At 42.2% G+C, this 19461-nt stretch overlaps 1 protein-coding gene across 1 annotated transcript in view; it reads left to right on the top strand.

The window, feature by feature from the left end:
- Positions 1-16074, top strand: part of kcnh5b (potassium voltage-gated channel, subfamily H (eag-related), member 5b) — a 1142829-nt gene extending 1126755 nt beyond the window's left edge. The window contains exons 13-15 of the mRNA XM_046063266.1: positions 5307-7958; positions 15594-15725; positions 15898-16074. Of these exons, the coding sequence (XP_045919222.1) occupies positions 5307-6401 (1095 nt within the window). The 3' untranslated portion in view covers positions 6402-7958; positions 15594-15725; positions 15898-16074. The remainder of the gene's footprint in view (positions 1-5306; positions 7959-15593; positions 15726-15897) is intronic.
- Positions 16075-19461: the final 3387 nt, after the last annotated feature.

Raw genomic sequence — 19461 nt, 5'->3', positions numbered from 1 at the left:
GTCATGAAAGGTCTCAAAGAGTGTTTCATCACTTCGGCATAATGTCATCATGTACTTTAAATTATACATCTAAAAGCTTCCACAAGGGTTTGTAATGCTGCACAGATCCCCCATTATACTTTTGTATCTTTGTAGTAATCGTACAGAGGCTCCGAGTGTGTTAATATGACAGCTGTTCAGCCGAGTGAGCCATTTATCCTTCCAGCCTTCTCTTATGACTTCTCACTTCTCCGACGCTGAGCGAGAGCCATTCAGCAGCGTTACTCATAGCTCCGCGTTATTCTGAGCGTGTGTCACGGTGGACGGCCACTTCAGACTGTGAATGAGGCTCCATATGTGAGCGCTGGCTGTGGAGGAGACAGAAGGACGGAATAATTGGGTCAGCAGAAATTAGGCTGAATGTGAGAAATGAGTCAGGCCACTCAACCCGCTGCCTCGTGGCCAACGCGCTCATCGTGGAGCGCTTTAAGACACGTAGCTCTGCCAACCATTACTGAAATGCCAACCGATTTTCTTCAGTCTTTTAAAACCTCCGACTGCCAGCCAAAGTCTTTAAAGTGATGATCTGGGTAAATTACAGTGTGTCAAATGCATCAGCAAAAGTTTCTTTTCACTGAAGCATTTCTTTTTACCAGAGCTCCTTGGTTCTAGCACCTGGGTCAACACACTGCCTTACTATAGTTGCTTTGCGCAGATATTGTGGAAATCTTATCTGGCAATAGGGTTGCATTTTATATCTACAACCACCAGTCTGAATAGTTCAAGTATTTAGAGAACCACTTCTCACTTCCAAGTCGTCACACACGGTTAAGACCCCTTGGCGTCTGTTTGTAACCAGATGCTCTGCCGTGTCAATTCCCTCCTGTTGATGTCCTGTTTAGTCAAACAGTAATAGATTCTGGAAACTCACAAACAGCGAGGATCAGTCTCTCTTCCAATGACTTGTGCTGCGCGTCTTGTACAAAAAGTTCAAGACAATTCAACTTCGGTGGCGGGCGGGCGTGTGCGCGTGGCGACCACTTCACCTCACTCTAACAGGGACACTTGCTGCTGAACACAGACCGTTTCTGCTGCTCCCTGATAAAAGAGAAATGTTTCTGCTGATGCCTGAAACGGATTTATAAATGTGAACCTGCTTTGATTTGATTACATCAGTGTTTAAGTTGAGATTTACAAGAAATATTTTATTGCTACTGTGTAAAGGGAATACTGCTGGTAGAAAAAAACCCTTATTTATGTTTGCAAAACCACATGTTATTGCACTTTTGTGAATATAGCAGTACATTTAAATTAAAAGTGCACAATACACTACTTTAGAATTCATTAGTCAATTTTGCACATAACCATGCAATTAATCGCGATTAAACATTTTAATTGTTGTCCAGCACTAATAAATTTATAAATAGAAAATATAGAAACAGAAAATAAAAAATATAATAGAAGTGTGTAGAATGATGTGTACAATAAACCAGAATATTGCACGTTAACAAGTATTTTGTAATAGTTCCAATCTCTCAGTTTGTCTCTGAGGGAGGAGTTGAAGAGTTTGATGACTTCCTGTGGCGCTCTGATGTGCAGCCTGGAGGGATGAGTCTTGCACTGAAAGTGCTCCTGTGTTTGAACAGTATGTTGTGGAGTGGGTGGGAGCCATTGTCCAAGATGACATGTAGCTCAGACAGCGGAGAGCATCCAGCTCCACTCCCACAATGTCACTGGACTTCTTTTAGCATCCACTACACTCAAGCTGCTGCCCCAGCATGCAACATGTCACCAAGTGTCATGGCAGCAGCAGAAAATAAGTGTCGAGGAATTGATCCAGGAAAAGTCCACAAAAACAGGTAGGCCTACTGTAAGACAGGCTTTGAGATGAGTGCTTGGTTAGGCAGGTCCTGGTGTGACAGATGCAGAGAATAAACCCGCACCACAAAGAGGATCCCTCCTTCAGCTCCGTCAGTCAGCAATGGTGGAGTGAGCAAAGATGAAATATTAACAACAAAATGGAACTTGAACATAATCAACAAGTGTTTTGATTGTTGTTTAGTGAAGTAAAAATGGTCTGATTCCAAATTTAAGTTCATGTGATACCATGTTTGTTTTTCTTTATAGTTGGAGAAAGTGGACATTGAGTGGAGATTATTGCTAACAACTGCTTTTTTAAGGTCCAACTGTGCTTTCAGACAAAAATGCAAAGCAAGCATTGGGAGCGGTGCAATTACATACAAAGTCAATGCAAACACACGGAGAGACTACCTGTTGTTTGGAGAGGACCAGGCAGAGCGGAGGGACAAAGTCTCTGCCGGCTGAGCTACTGAGTGACGTGGAGCTCTGGCGGAGAGAACCGGGGGCTGCGCCAGAGCATTTGGAGAAATAAACACCCCTTAGATGGACTGGATTCCGCTCTCATAACTGCTCCGTTTGCCTGCGAGAGGAGCTCGCTCGAGAGTTAATTGCTTTTCTTAAATGAACTTGTAATTTTTGTGATCAAAACATTGATTTACCTTCACTCGTGCTTCTCAGCAGCTCGCCACCGTGTGGGCACCCGGAGCTCTGTGATACTACTACTACTTAAAAAAACTGACAAAACAGGACATTGCTCGGACAAAAGTAAGCAAAGAAGTTGAACTACCTGGTAACTTCAGAAAATACTCAATTCAGAAAACAAACATTTCAAGTTGTTGTCTTGCTGACAAACCTGACAAAGCATGAATTCACATGTTTAACAAATCAGCACCATGTTGTAATTATTTCTGTTTTAATCACTTTATTACAATTAAATCACAGCAAAATATTTATTTTGATTTTTTTCACATCGTGTCATCGCATTGTGTGTGAACACTCGGCGAGTAGGTCAGCCACAAAACTCACACGCGGAGATTAAATTCACTTTTAAGCCAGCATGAAGCAGCTCCAACTAAGCAAGCTTCAGTTGCTGATGAAGACGGTGTGATATGATCGAAAGCTTCAGACTGAGCAAGTAAGTGGACGTAAAACTGGCACTGTTTGATCAAAAGTTTCTAAAAAGTTTGGAAAGAAACCATAAAATTGATGGATATGGTGTATTTGACCTGTGCAGATCAGGTCACCGTCTGTGAAAACCTTTTGTGTGTGTGTGTGTGTGTGAGAGTATGTGAAATAAACTTCAGGTGTCGATAAGGTCCTTTAGTGTGCAGTTGTCAGTTATTCTCCCCATTTTTGTCATGTGAATGTCATCCTATTTTAAGAGCGGGATGATGAGCCGTCCGCTGGCCAGTTTCTGCCCTTATTACCAATAAAATGGACTGAATGTTCCCGTGAGCCGAGACCAGGCTGAGCGCTCGTTTAGTAGACAGAAAAGTGACATGTGACAAAGTTTCGAGGCTGGACTCAAACCCAGGATGTGTGTTTTTTCCCCTGTGGTTTTACAGGTATATCTTGGCAAACTGAGCAAGGACACATGCAAAATTATTGTATAGACAGAGTCACAACGGCACAGTTCTCATTCAACACAAATGGCTCTTTGACGTCATTGTTCAGCGCACTAGGGGAAGCCCTATAGTGTTACATTTCAACTCTAAAAGTAGGCCTTGTATAAATAACAGGTGGTTAGGGTATTTGTTTCCTGCGTGAAACAAAAAGTCAACATTGATTCTTATTGGTGAACTTACGTAAGTAGCGGAACTTAACTTTTGTATTTAAAGTCACGTAAGTAACATAGTTATTTTAACTATTCCTAAACCTAACCAAATTGCTGCTTTTCACGACTTTAACTTCATGTTTTATTTTGAAATTCTGACTGGATGTTGCATATTTGTCCTTGCCAGCTTGACCACGCATGAACAAAATGAAGCTAAAAGGTACCCAGGGTGTTGACCCCATCCTCCATATGTGACGCCCTGGGAACGTGTTGGGTATATAAAATTCTATTGACTTGACTACATTCAATCAAAAAAACTACATTAGACACAAAAGCAAATTGTTGTCATTCGGTTAGTTAAAGTATAAAAGGGCTCTTTGATAAAAGAAAGCCAATTGCATATTCACCTCATTTTATTGCTTACACTGTGACTGCTACCTAAACTTTTTTTAGTGTTTCTGTTTCAAGTGCCACTTCAATACAAATACTTCTAAAAAAAACCACATTTAATAAAGGTAATCTGTTTCAGTTGTTTCAACTCAAGAATAAAGGAACAAATACTAAAATCCTGTTTAGCTACTGATCTTTTACCTGTTTTCATTCATATGTTGAAGCATGTTTCACTGTTGTGTTTAGACACTTTTATATGACATGAGATGCATTTTTGTTCTTGGCATGATAACAGGAAGGGACTGTAGTTGCTGAAGTTAATATGAAGTGATGCTAGTTAATGGAGGTTCATCATATCTGAGCCCGTCACATCAGCATCAGCAGCTCAGTTGTGACAGATTCCTGTCTTGATTCATACACAAAGACAGCGGACTCATTGTTCTTTTCAGAAAGAAGCAAGTAAAAAAACAAAAACCCCACCAACTTTTCTATTACGTTCAATCAAACCAACTATGACACCTGTCAAAGTTAATTTCATTAAAAAAGTGTTCATCTTCCAGGTTAGGCCTCTAGGTAGCCATGGAGATTTGAAATGGCCGCCGGGGCCTCTCTAGCTCCCCCTCCACATGTCCTCTCTTCTAGCTGAGAGCAGACGCTGTGTGGTTTAGCTCAGGAAGTTCTCAGCCGCGGAGGCTGAAAGAGCAGGAAAGTATAGACGGATGAGAGGAGGGAGTTTAGAGGTAAAGATGGTCGGTTGGGTAGATTATGGATAGACAGCAAGGTGGGTGACTCCCCTCCCACCCATTTTTATCTCAAAGACTGACTCAGCTTGCCATCTATTGGGAGCATTATCATTTTAACCAAGAATAACACTTAAACCACTAGTTAGATGGCGGGCTGCCTGCCCGGCAGGGATTTCTGTCATTCCCAATATAATTAGTGTGTAAGAGGAGCCAGGAGAGAGTGGCGCCAGACCTAGACTGAATAATACAGGAGGAGGTGTAGGAGCATTGATGGATAATTTAACACAGATCTCCAGAAGCCAGCAGTACCTGAGTGCACCGCAGAGAGAATGTGACATGTGAATGTGCTCAGGTGAGGAAGTTGAGACAGAACTGACAGATTTCCATAATAACGTTCCTCTTTTTTCCCACATTTGTAGAAAAAGCCTTTATCTCCAGTGATTAATGTGCAACGCTTGGCGGGAATGCCAGAGAGAGAATTATTATTCATAGTATTCATATGAAACGATAAGTGTTCTGATAAGCGGCATGCTGTTCTTTTCTGTGTGTTTCCCCTGCAGATAATTTTCCGCAAGATCAGTGAGGTGAAGAAGGAAGAGGAAGAGAGGCAGCGAGCAAAGAACGAGGTGCAGCTCACCATCCCGCAGGACCATCCTGTCCGGAAGCTTTTCCAGAAGTTCAAGCAGCAGAAGGAGCTCCGCAACCAGGGAGCAGCAGCCCCTTCACAGCTGGACCTGGAGAAGAACCAGCTGCAGGTGGAGCAGCACCAGCACCTGCACCCCCACAGCCTGCAGCTGGGCCACTCCAGCCTGCAGCATTCCCTGCCGCTCAGCCTGCAGCGCCCCCCCTCCTCCATGCAGAACGGGGCTCCGCCCAGCAGCAGCGTCCTGACCGTGTCTCAGGTCACGCCCATGCAGAGCTCGCTGGCCTACAGCCATCCAGGTGAGCCCCCTGTCAAACAGAACAACTGTGATATCATGGAGCTGCAGCCCAGTTCTACTGCGGGGGGAGGTGAGCAGACTGTCAGGCTCAAAGTCAGCAGCAGCCCTGCGCTGGCAAAGCCGGCCGTCAAGGCCACCGGCTGGATGCGCCTGAAAACCAACATGGCTCCAGTGGAGGCCAGGAAGGAGGGGCTGAACAACAACGTCAAGGCTGTTTCAGTGGAGATGCTCTCTCAGGAAGGTAAAGGTCAGGAAACAGGAAGGAGTGGGGATGTAGAGGAGGGTGGGGTGTCCAGCAACAATCCCCTCCGCAAAACAGACTCGTGCGACAGCGGCATCACCAAGAGTGAGCTGCGGATCGACCGGGCGGGGGAGGCACGAACCCCCGCTGCTGTCACCCCCCTCCTCCACAGCCCTCACCCCGGAGGAGTGGGGTCCCCTCACCCTTTCTGCCCCATCCCGGAGCAGGCCCTGCAGGCCGCGCTGCACGAAACCCGGCTGGAGCTCCGGGGGGACATCCAAACTCTGGGAGGCCGTCTGGGCGCCCTGGAGAGTCAGGTAGCTGAAATTATCAAACTGCTGTCAGACAAGAAGCGGCCGTCCACGGCGCCGCCGTCTGCCTCCAACACGCCCAAAACCAAAATACAACGTCAAGACATTTTCACCGTTTCCAGGCCTGTTTCTCCAGACTCAGAGAAGGACGACGGGCTCTGAAGAGAGCTTAACCAGTGGTGTAGACAGTGCACTGGAATATACGGTGATCACGTGGCACATTGTTCTTCTACGATCACGATTATCAGTTCAAGGGTGCGCTCGTTTTTTGGGCATCCAGCTCTGTCAGATCCAGCTACGCCATTGGTCTTCTCCACGATAAAAAAACTGGCTTTCTTGACATTTGCACACAGACTTTTATCTCCAGGTCATGTGAGAGTCACTCCACAGTGACCCGGATCCCGTTTTTTTGATTGTACATACCTCTCTATGCATGTCCAGCTGGATTCTGGCCTGCCAAAGAAACAAGAGAACGTACTTATTGCCTGTATATTATGCAGTTGACTGCATGCAAGTCGAATTTAAAGAGAAGTGACATTTTATTGAGCTGCACTGTACATATGAATATTTTTCATTGATAATTTACTATGTGGACATTCAGGGTTTGCATACTGGTAGCACTATAAACATTGAATAACAAAAGGGTTTACTGGCAATGGGATTGTGCATGGATTATTTATTAATAGAGAAATCGAAAGGGATGGAGGTTTTTTTTCTTTGCCTATAAGATGAAATAGAAGTTTGACTCTGCTCTCACCTCGCCCTCTGAGAACACAGATTCCCAAATGTGATGAAGAAGCATATTTTAAGGGAATTTTATGGTATGTTTTTATATTAATTAATGATTTTGCTTCTTATAATAATTTCTATTTTTCAATATGGAAATGCCCGTGGCCTCAGTTGTTGACGTCCGGTAAACCCTTAAATGGTTATTTTGTTAGATTCCTCCTTGTGTCTATGCATCGCTCGGGTACGGCGCTAGAATATTCTGAATATTATACTTTTTGTTATCATTTCGGTGAATGAGGGATGTTTTGTTTTTGTTCCATTCCTTTGCATGAATCAGGGATGGCAGAATGCACTTTGGGTAAAGCTGGGATGACAAGAAGGCTTTGGGGAAATAACACGGAGTTTAGTTCACATAAAAGTCCACTCAGCACAGTGACATGTAATCCCACAGCCCCAGCACCACACACGGCAGTCTTAACCAGCGAGCTGAAGCCCGCTCAGAATTCCATTAACCACAGCAGCTTCGCCGCAAAAAGCTCAAGTAATAAAAAATGGAATACTGTACTTTTTATGATATCAGTTTTCTAAATCTGCATGCAAAGGAGCAGTTTTATGCTCCAGAGTGCGTGCATACATGTGTGTTTGAGCTTCATACATATACATGCATAGTGTGACGACGTCTCTTGACGTGAACCCTGACAGCCCAGGGCGACAGATCAGTCGGTTTTGTCAGAAGTCGAGGTTTTTCAGGTCTGGTGAGATTCAGACGCTGTCCCTCCTCACCCCGCAGTGCAGCAGCACTCATCCCATGACACACACACACATTATCATATTTAATAGAGGTAGAATATATGAACGGTAGCCATCATAGAAGCCTCACATAGTTTTAAATGAAAACATTTAAGTCGTTTGTGCTTTCTTACATTATGAGCAGGAGTGAACGGACAGGTGGCAGAAAACAGGCTGATGTGACGGGATCAAATTCAACAGGTTGGATAAGTTAACAGGTGGTTGGATTTCCTTTTGGGAGGGTGACTTTTATTACTTGATAAGACAGTAAACAGTGGAGGCATAACAAAATAAGTCTTCTATCAGACTTAAACTAAGGATTGATTAAACCCATAGGCCTGGCCGGTTTGATTTGGCCATCTCTGTTGAAATGTTTTTGTTTTGGAAAGGGCAGTAGATCTTGTTCACTGTCGGACCTGGTTGCTAGATGTTTGGTGCCGCTGATATCTAAACAGAAAGCAGTGATGCGTATAACACATTTTAAAAAGGACAAAAGATCCGTCCAATGCCAGGATCAGAGGACACAAAATGACCCAATCCAAAAGACATGAGGTGTCACTAAAGCAAATTGGTAGATTTAACTGGGTTAAGTGTGTCAGCATATCAGAATTTATTTGCCGACTTTAAATAGTTTCATGGCATCAGCGACGTCCTGCATAACAATTTGGATGCCAGGGATGTTGATATTGGTAGTATATTAATTTGTGCTAAGTATCCTTCTGTAGAGGACGCGTCAACATGCAAAAATATTTATAACCGATCTAAATGGCCACGCTTGAAGGCAGGACAAATAGCTCACCACATAGAAAGGGGCGAGACATGATAAATCAGAAATGTGGGTGTCATCCAATGATTCGACAGTCACTTTGTTTTTAACATGCTCTCTCTCCCCTCCTGACCTCAGGTCGTCAAAGATGTCGCTCAACAGCTGGTCTGACATATCTCTCGGCCAAATCACAGGAGGAATTTAAAGTCACCCAATCTCACATGGTGATCAATATTTTGTAGTCTGATCCGGGGATAGATATGTGCGCCTGAAAAAGAATCAATGAGGTCAACGTCCACATACCCGCAAGTGGTATCAATTTTTAATTTTAATGATTTTAGTGGCAAGTGAAAAAAGACAGTACAAATGAAAACAAAACATTAGTGTCACGTACAGTTTGCTGGCTCTCAAACTGCTGCGCTGAAATGGAAATAAATCTATTTTCCACCTCGGTCTATCACGATGCCAGACTCGCTGACTCGTTCAGATTAGTCTCTCCCAGCTGTCGACTGAAAAATAATGAGGATTATAATAACTTTATATAATAACTTTGTAAATCTAATTGGCATGAAGTCACACTAGTTGAAGATGAGACGTCTGTCACAACCCGCTAATCAGGTTTTGCTTTGGACATTTTTTGAAAAAAAATACACTTTTAATGGCTTCTGGATTTCATGCTGCGCACACGAGCCCGTTTTCTGTTCCGACCCGCTTCGCTTTCACACTCTGGGAGTTTCCCTGTGCAACCCTTGTTCTCTGTGCTGTTGGCCCCTGAGCAGATCCCCTGCATTAATCAGGGGTAAGTGCCTTGCTCAGGGGCCCCTCAGCACCTCAGCTTCAGGCAATCTGGCCCCTAGCATGAATGCAGAAATGAACTGATGTAGAGGAGTGGATGATGGCTACCACTGTATACCTGTGTAGAGCAGCACATTTCCTTCATATCTCTTTATCTTACTGAAATGTCACATATACCGAATATCATGCAAAGCTATGCAACATTTGATTCTCTTGCAGGTGTAAAGAGGCTGATTCTGATGGACTTGTATTGTTCCATAGTATATAGTGTCATTAGGCCAGGGTAAGGGTAATTTTTGCAAATATATCTATTTGAGGGATTTGTTTTTCATGTGTAGATAAGATGAGACATCAGATATTTATATCCACCAACCAAACATAACACCTAAACTTGCCAAATGATGGGTAGCATGAAATCAAAATTAGCCATCTTTTAGGAGACACAGTCTGTCGGTTCAACACTTTCCATCCCAAAGTTGTTATGACTTTGTTTTCACGCAGTGTCTCCAACAGGTAAAAAAAAACAAAAAAAACGCAAGAATTCCCGTTAGCTTCAGCTGTATTTTAGATTAATGCCAACATGCTAACTGTTTGATTAACTTATAGACAATAACAAGCTTTGTTGTGATACAAACAGAACCTTCATGTAGAAGGTGACCTCCCTTGTTTCATTTAACTTGCATGAAACTTAAAATTACTTTCCAGTAGAGGTCTTCATGGGGCGGCTAAGTTCTTAAATACGACTTAAGTCAGGCTGGGTCCAAATTATATTCAGTAATATGGCTGTTTTATGGTGGTGGGTCTCCTCAAAATGTCAAATACCTGAACGTTTTTTGGGGAGTAGTCAGTCAGGTAAAATTTGTAATGTATTGGTTAACTTACTTATTGCTACTGCCAGTGTTGGTGTCCTGTGTTTGGCTCAGTATAGATCTGATCTTTGGGTCCCTTTCGGAACAAACTTATGGACGTCAGGTCCGTTTTTGACCAGTGAAGACCTCTACTGTCCAGCGATGACTTCAGTTTGCTTTGGTTAATGAGAACAGGCGTGCATGTCTTTATATTATCATGCGATTAGTACACACCGTAACAGTTTAGTAGGCTTCCTACACAAACTTTGACTTTTATCTAAATTTCTTGCCTCAATTTGAAAAGAAATCCACCTTAATGCACTTACAATACACTTATATGTATCTATTTAGGATAACCGACCTGGTCCCTGAAAAGAAAGTCTTCCCATCTTATATATCCAACATCAGGTTTTGACCACCTTTTGTGCACCAGTAACAGACCATAATGCAAAGCAATCACAGCTGGTATTGTATTGGATCTGCAGATGGTAGTGCATGAGGTGTTGTGCCCCTTTTTGATGATGAGGTTTTTTTAGTTTGACCAACTGGGCACAACTCACTGTAGCTCACTTTCATTTGGCAACAGAGACTCTTATCTGGGAGACGTTAAAAGCAACCAGGAAAGCACTTACTGAGCAAAACTGGAGGAACAGAGTGCGCCGCAAAAGCAAAACATCACAAAATAACTCCCAGAATGCACCAAACGTCAGAGATTTATTGTATATGTCTAAATCTGAGAGGAACCTCTGGGATTTAAAGATCTCTGCAGGTGCTCAGTTTGAGAAGTAACCTGGCGGGACAGCTGTCACATGATGGAGCTGAAGATTACTAACAAAAACAAAAGCCATAACACAGGATCAAAAATGAAAGCGGGACTCTACTATTGTTCTGTCATCCCAATCTTTGACATAATTTTCAGTAATCCTGCTCTTGAACATATCACATCTGAAACGTCCCCTTAAAAAACAATCCTGAAACTCAGATTTGTTTGATGTGATTAATGCAGGCTGCAACCTTTCTGCTCTTGCTGCAGCAACAAGTCTTCAGAAGAAGCTCTGAAATTTAGCGCTCGGTAAGATTTGCTTTAAAAAGAAATCCACAGTTTTAGTGTTTGCAGTGCAGTGAGTTTATTTTCAAATGCAACACCCAAGAAAAAGGCTCCCTCAGCAGTTAAAGTGCATGATGGGGTGGGCTTCGACCGCGTATCGAGTTTCAGAGATTTCCTGTCAGCGAACTCGCCTGAAACTTTGTGTGAGGAGGCGCAGGCAGCAGAGAGCGCGGCCTCTTCTTTATTAATTTGACAAGAGAATGAAGGGCAACTCCTGTGATCTGAGCCCTGCACACACACACACACACCTTTCAGCACAGGATTTTTTGGCTTTGCCACATGAATGTATAACAACGCCCCCCAACCCCTGTCCACACTCTGCTCTCCCAGCATTTTCACTGGGAGCAGATGGTTTAGTTTCTTTACATTTACAGAATTACTCTCCTCTTTCTCTCCTTTTCTTTCTTTCCTTTGTCACTTTCCGTATTAAAAGCTGGTGGGCTGGTCCTCTTCCATCCTGTCTATCTCTAAGTTCTCTCTCTCTTTTCTCCACCTCGCCCCCCTTCTGATCCTCCTTTCTCTCTGTCCTCTCCCCTCTCTTTGATCTCCTCTTCCTATAACTCCATCACGCTCTCCTCAGCATGCTGATGATGTACTGCGTCGTGCCGACTGACTGACACATGAATCCACCTCTCTGGGGACGGGCGGGCACGACCGAGGGGCCTCATTTAATAAAATCATCCTTGATTCAATTCCACATATTGCATTGCAGATGACACTAAAAGAAATGGAAGTCATTCCCCACACAGTGATAGAATGTTTTATTGTCTCAGAAAATCAACGCAACCTGCAGAATTTGCTCGCCAGGATTAATTTTTCATCAATCCCGTCTTCAGCTCAGATTCAGTCATAAACCTTTGGATGATTTTAATAAACGGGGCCCTTTAGGAAGAGTTTCTCTTTTTTCTACTGGAATGTTATCAATTTCTACTGTTTTGTTAAAGCATCGGTATGGAGCAGCACTGAAATCCCACACTGACTCATGTATTGTTTTGCAGTTGCACACCTAAACTGTAGTGTCGGAATAATAAACAGCCGTCTGGGATACTCTCTGGGCTTCCTGTCTCTCTCTCTGTTTTTAGAGACATCTTCTTCGTCACTCTAATGGGGCATTAAGTAATCCCTTACTTTTATTGATCTGTATTGGCACCTAGTAGGAGCTGAAACAACACACAGAGAACTTTCTCTGCAGCAGGACAGATCTTACCTTCACCTTCTCCTGTGCTGCTGAGCTGTAAGTAAAAACACCAGATGAGTCATATTCATGAAAACATCTGAAGATATACATTGAGTTGCCAGTTTATTAGGTACACCAAGCTAGTAGTACTGCAGTCTATTAGCTATTAACAGTCCTACAAAACATCCACCCTTCATGAAGTTTAAAATGTTCAATTCATGTAACTGATTTAGAGAGGTATTTGAGTTTTTCAGACCCAAGAGCGGACACAAGACTCACAGGTGGAAATAATAATAATAATAATTTAATGGCAGAAATTCTGCTGATAGAGTGGGGAAGAGTGGCTGCCAGAAGGCAGGCAGAGGAGTTTGAGTAGCGGCTGAGTGAAGTGGCTGATAGCGTGGGAGACACTGGCACCGGAGATCTGCTGCACAGGAAAGAGACACGTTAGCAAAAGACAAAAAGAGCACAAGAGACACTAGAAGATAAACTGGTCGAGACACTGTCACAGTAAAGACTGAAACAATCTGGTGCTGACTGACTGGAGACCAGGAGTATTTCAACACACACACACCAGAGAAAACACCAGAAAACACCACAATATAACAGGGGTCAAATTTCCTCTCTGCTTTTGGCAACAGCACTTTTGTATTAACCTGGAGATATTTGACTTTATAAGTTGACAAGAACCTGCAGTCCTTTGAAGGACACACCTTAGTGGACTGCCTCTTCCTGCATTCACAAGAAACACTACCCTGAAATGCTAATGATTAAAACTAAACTAAACTAAAATAGTTTAATATGTACATAACTTAAGCAGACTCTGCTGCCTCGGTACGTGTGAATGGGTGAAGCTCAGGTCAGAAGAACGCATCGTGCAGATGTAGCCTCCAGCTTTTTAATCGCTCAAGACCCGTACAGGACTGCAGTTAATGTAAAGACAGAGGTAAATGGAAGCTGGGAGATTTAGTTTATTCACTTATTTCTGAACTTGAACAATCTGATTTTCCCTGCAGGTTCCACTTCTTATTACACTAACTGTTCTGTCAGAAGTCACATACAGATTTTTGGAAAACTCAACTCTTGTACTTTTCATCCTGTCCCGCAGCTTAACCTTTTCAGACATCTTCGGTAATATTCATCTCCCTCATCTCCTCAGGCTTCCTGCCTCATTCTCTCTTTTTCTATTTTCTTTCTGTCCGTGTGATTAGAATGTATATTACAGGCTCCTGTCGGCTGCTTTCTAAGAGGATGAGTGTAATATGAAATAATCTTTAGTCCCAGTTTACACCACTGAATCTCATTAAAGTACTTTGCCAGTTTAGAGTGTTTAGAGACTCTGAGTGTTGCAGTCGCTGCTATAGTTTGCGTTGTTTCAGCAGTTCAGTTTTTCTTTTATCAGTATAGCTATTTATCTGGCTGCCTTTCCAAACGCATTAATCTGTCCAACTAATCCAATCAGGTGTGAAAGGTGGTGTGAAAAGGCTCTGAAACTCGGAAGCCAGTTACTGGCAGACAGCAGAATTATCACGCTTAGTTTCCCTGTGGACGGTGAGTGCAGATGGCGAGCCAAAGGAAACGGAGGAGAAATTGGCCTGTCAGGACTCTGCTGCAGCTCCAGCCTGCCCACCTGCGGCTCTGCCCGGACACATGAAGTCTCCGCTGTGTGCAAAACTTAAAGCTGAGCTTCATTTTGGTGCCAAGACAAAGCACATGCTTATCCCCATTAGTGTCATCTGAAATAGAAAGGAGGAGACACATTCTTTTACCCAAACTGACACCTGTCAGCTCGGGATGTGCCGGCAGATTCTCTTGGAAAACATATTTAATTGCTGCCGGTGAAAAGTAGATGTGTGAAAGGCTTTCTCTCCCTGAAGGATGACGTGAAAGTGCTTTTGAAGCTCATTTACTTCAGAATTGTTTCTTTTTAGTGTCAATCACAATGTGTTGGAGTTAGTATCTTAGTTTCTCTTTGTGTGAATCAACAACTTTAGAGGCAATTTCTTTAAAGCTCGTTTCAAAGTCAAGGAAATATTACAGCTCAACTGGAAATTCTGGTTTCAAAATACAAAATATGTGGTACATTTTGGGTAAAAGTAAGAAATTTTATGCCAAAAGCATTAATTTTGTCAGCTAAGGTCATTCAAAATGAGCCATGATTTATGTTAAATTAGTGAAAAACAAATGCAAATATAAAACTTTTCCAGCCTGATCTGATTCAGCTGGATGACTCATTTAATATCACTGATTCAGAGGAAAATAGATCTTAGGGATTCATTTACATTTGTTGAATTAACCAAAAAGTTGGAGAAACTCCCAGGTGATATTAAGATGTAAAATGAATGGTGCAGATTTAATTTTACCAGCCTGGTAGCGTGTCAACCGCTGCAGATAATCCCTGAAATTTATAGAGAGCGCCGAGGATTTTTAAAGCATGTTTCTAAAGATGAAGCGCGCAGGTGAGCTGACTAATAACAATATGCCACCAACCATCACGCCACCACACTTCAGGGAAACAAAAAATACTTTCTTAAAAGGAGCAATATCCAATGAAGCAGAAAGAAACTGACAAGGAAAGTTCCTGTAATTCTTTATCGATCCAGCTTCCATGAGGTGACATTTGCAGTTTGCTGCCGTGTCCGCGCACACACACAGTTATATAGATTTCTTTAGCTCCTCTATCTGCATCTTACATGCTTGCGTGTTTGTTTTTGTGGCTCACTCAGGCGTTTGTGATAAATTACAGGAAAATTCGCATTTTAGCTTTACTTTGGTCACGTGTCAAAGTTCATTCTTGACCTTGGAAATGGTTGTTTATTAGTGAAATACTGATAATTTAAGGTCCACTCACTTGCTTTTTTTCAGATCTGTGTGTGTCAAAGTGTCTCAGCTGTTCATACATAATTACAAGCCTAGTCTTTTCCCTGTTTACTGATAATAATTGATGATAAGTCTTTAACAACTTCAGAAAATATTTAGAAGTTATGCCTTCATGTTTTATTATGAAACAAATGCTGTTACTGTTTAAACAATAGAAAGCAACTATAATCTTTGATCGCCAAAATGGGTATTTATTTTGTTTTTATTCAATATTTGAGCAGCAATTGAAAATATTCAGTTTATTCTTCTACATATTCCACAGCCGGCAGTCCTGCTTGATACTGTGAGGCCTTAAATCCATTTTCACAGGACCTTCACACAGTAGAAGCAATAAAAACTCCCAAAATCCAGAGGTACCTGAATGCAACACACCAGCTGGCTCATCACACCAAAGGTGAGTTCATGCTTTCAGCATTTTAAAGGCCAATTTATCTTTAGCGCTGAGTCTATGCTGTCGCTATTTGTTCCTTGGTGTCACAATCGCTCTGCAATTACACCTCCAAAATGCTAGTTGGCGGTGCGGTTTCCATGTTCCACTCTGTTGAGTTTCTTCTTCTTTGGTGTAGCCTACTACAAACAATGACGACTGAAACTGAGAGGATCATGTTGGAGATGGAGATGATCGATGTTGAACAGGAGTGCCTTACAGTGACATGACTAAAATGCAGAGATGAGAGAAGGCATTGTCGGGATGTACGACCCTTGAACTGGTTGAGGCAGAAGAAGAAGGAGTATAAATTGGCCTTAATGAGTTAATAAAAGAAGTGTACACACATACTGTGGTTTAATCAGTGAAGAAATAAACTGTGACATTGTTATTGACCCGAAGCTATAAAACAACGTGAGTGAAATCACAAAACAAAAAACTTCAGAGATGAAAAATCTGTGAAATAACTTTTTGTTTTTGTCATAAATATTACAGGCTAATACAACATGAAAAATGCAGAACATAACAAGCAGTCAATATGACGTTGTTCCACTTTATCAGACCCAAACTGGGACAGTCTCTCAGTCTCTTAAATCCAGTTTATGTAAGGGAACTACCTGAAAGGCAGAAAGTGCCATTCTTGTTCTGAATTCACCCTGAAGCAGCAACGCAACCTTTTACAAACAAAAAATGGCTCTTAAAATATAAAGGAAATTTATGGACTTTATGGATGAAACTGTTAATACAGTATCAAAACAAATCCCTGTGAGTGAAGAGTTAAAATGCCTCATCATCTTTATGGAGTCCGATTAGCCTCAGCTGCTTTGAAACAAAATCTTTCCCTTGAATGTCCGTTATCGGGCACTGAAACGCCTTCATGTGTCTGCTGTGTTCGATATCAAACAGCAATTTCGCCTGACGGCTTCATGTGGATGAAACATGTTTTGCTGGAGACCACGGTCATGTTATCCATTCCTTCCCCATAGCTGCTGTCAATATAAGGATTATTTAATAAGTTGGAAACTGCCACATGACAAGAACGTGGAAAACTTTCAAATGAAACTGATGTGAGAAGGACCGGACAAACTTTTTAATTAAATGGCTGGACAGCATCCTGCTACCTTCATTAGTATATGATACTTCACTAAACAGCAAACCTGAATCAATAGATCATCAAACATCCGTGGAAACACTTCTAAGAAATTAAAATCTTGGATCTGTACTATTCTTTGAAGGGACCAACACTGTGTTCCCAAATCAAAACCTTCACATAAGACACGATGTACTGTACAAACTCACTTGATCCCCGGACACAGTTGGAATAGTGCCACCGCAAAGGACAGAGATGTGGATTGACGAATAAAGAAAAAAGGTGGCAATTAAGAATCAATTAAATGCAATGTAAAGTATTAGGTTATTGGAGGCTAACGTATTACATACATGTGCATTCGTTCACTAATTCCAGTTCATAATGTCATTATGGTGTTTAGATTTTCTACTTTTCAAATGACTGCATGTCTTTGATTCTTAATCACCACAAGACTTTTGTTCACCGGGACACTGCTCACCAATGACCAGACTGAATCCTCTGTGCTGGTCTCAAAGTTAAAAAAGTTTCTGGGTAAGAGAGAAATTTGTGTGCATGAATTTGATCCAAAGTATATTTGCATGTGTAACTGCGTGTAGTCGCGCCTCTTGTTCACCTGTGAGCGTGTGTGTGTGTGCATGGACTGTACTGTCTTTGTGCACACAGTGTCTGTTTCTTACATGTAAGGACATTTTGTCTGATCTGATTTCAGCAGGTTACATCATCAAGATGAGGTGGAGGTAAAACAGACTAGGGAATATACAGGATTTAAAGCCCCACTGAGCCATCATCGCTGCCACCACACCATCGGTGCGCTTGATTTGATCTTGTTAGAACGCTGCATAAGTAAGTAAACTTAAACTATTTAACTATAACAACTATTTATCCATCCATGCAGTACTGCAGTGTCTTTGCTATCACTATTACTACGAGACTCCCAGAAGTCACTACACCTCAGAAATTGTTACATAAAAATTAAAAAACACAAGTTGTCATTTTTACGTTTCTGTGTGTGTGCAGATTACTAAACAAACGAGATATAACATGTTAATCACAAAGCTTTTGATATGTTGGTAGATGGGAACCTTTGGAGACAGGCAGGCCTTTCCAGTCTTTATGCTAAGCTAAGCTAATTGCCTCCTCTGTTCTCTGCATTTAATCCATCCTAATTGGGAGCAGTGGGCAGCCATTGTGCCATGCCCAGGGAGCAGTTAAGGTTCAGGGCCTTGCTTAAGGACACTTTCAGCAGAGGGCCGTGCTGGACTCGAACCGCCGACCCTCCCGAGTCCCCAATCCAAGAGCTACAGAGCAATGTTTGTACATGTGGGTCCCCATGTATTGGCGCACAGGCGACACGATGTGCATTCCTGCCAATGGTTTCACTCTATTACACTGATCTGCAGGTTGAGGTAATGCACCAACACAGGCAGGGGAAAGAAGATAACATGGATGTAAACAATGCAGGTTTGCCTCCCAGTGTTGTAATGGCATTATTGTTTTATTTGTGACCCCACCGCCCCCCCTCACGGTTATAGTATCTGTCAGTAGTATTTAAAGTATCCAGAGGGCGGTCTGTTCTACTGCAGCGAGGGGGATTGTTAGGAAAACTGTAGTTTGTTTCTCTGAATGATTCAATTTCTCCACTGCACTTTTATTTCCTTTTTTGAACTAGAGGCTAGTCATTACACCATTCTAACTGCACAGAAACGTGTTATATTTTATCCTCCTTACACTGATTTTATTGTCATGTTTATGTGGCTAATGTGAAGCACTTTGAATCACGTTTGTGTTTTAAAGGTGATAAACATATTAACGTGCCTTGTCAATAGACTACCATTAGTTCTGCTTTCAGGTTCAGTGTTTTGCCTTTAAGACGAATGTGTCTAATTGGGTCTGCAGTCATCCCCATGTGAACAATTATCGCACCTCACCCCTCTTTATGACGGCCAGTTTCACACTTAGCCTTCAAATGTGGCCATTTGTGGCAGCTATAAACACTTCTGCCTTCAGACGTGGTTGAATGAGATGAAGCTAGTTCATTTTAAGCATCTTAACACTGTCACACTACTTCCACCTTATATTCCTGACAGCTACAGTCATAATACACAGACTACTAGAGGTCCTTGTCACATAAATGTAAAGATAGGTCATTTTAGGCATTAAAAAAAATATATTTTTCTTGTAAAGAAAGACTAATAGCTCATGTTTTGAATGTAAAAAGAATTGAAATGTAAAAACTTGTAGAAGTGGAGTAAAAAGTCCAATATTTCCCATTGAAATGTAGCAGATTAAAAGTTTCAGTATCTGTGAGTCTTTAGAACCAACAAGGAAACTGGTGAATTATTGCTAACCATGATGATTCCACAGCTGAAAAAATGCTGTGTGCAGAATTTTCTGCAAACAAAAGCGAGTTCATCAATCAGCCTCCGCCCACGCCACCTCCGTCATATTACATGTCGATGGTAGGCGATAACAATCTCAGGCAGGGTATATCCCTGGAGAAATCTCACCCAATAGAGCTGCTCTGCTGTTCTCTCCTTCCTCCTCAGAAGCTTTGTGGTCCTCACAGATCCTCCTCGCCATCAGCACACCCCTGCAGGAGCGACTGTATAATTC

The sequence above is a fragment of the Micropterus dolomieu genome, linkage group LG11, assembly GCF_021292245.1.
Source record: "Micropterus dolomieu isolate WLL.071019.BEF.003 ecotype Adirondacks linkage group LG11, ASM2129224v1, whole genome shotgun sequence".
NCBI lineage: Eukaryota > Metazoa > Chordata > Actinopteri > Centrarchiformes > Centrarchidae > Micropterus > Micropterus dolomieu.
Note: the sequence above shows the minus strand (reverse complement) of the source record. Positions and strands in the feature narration are given on the sequence as shown.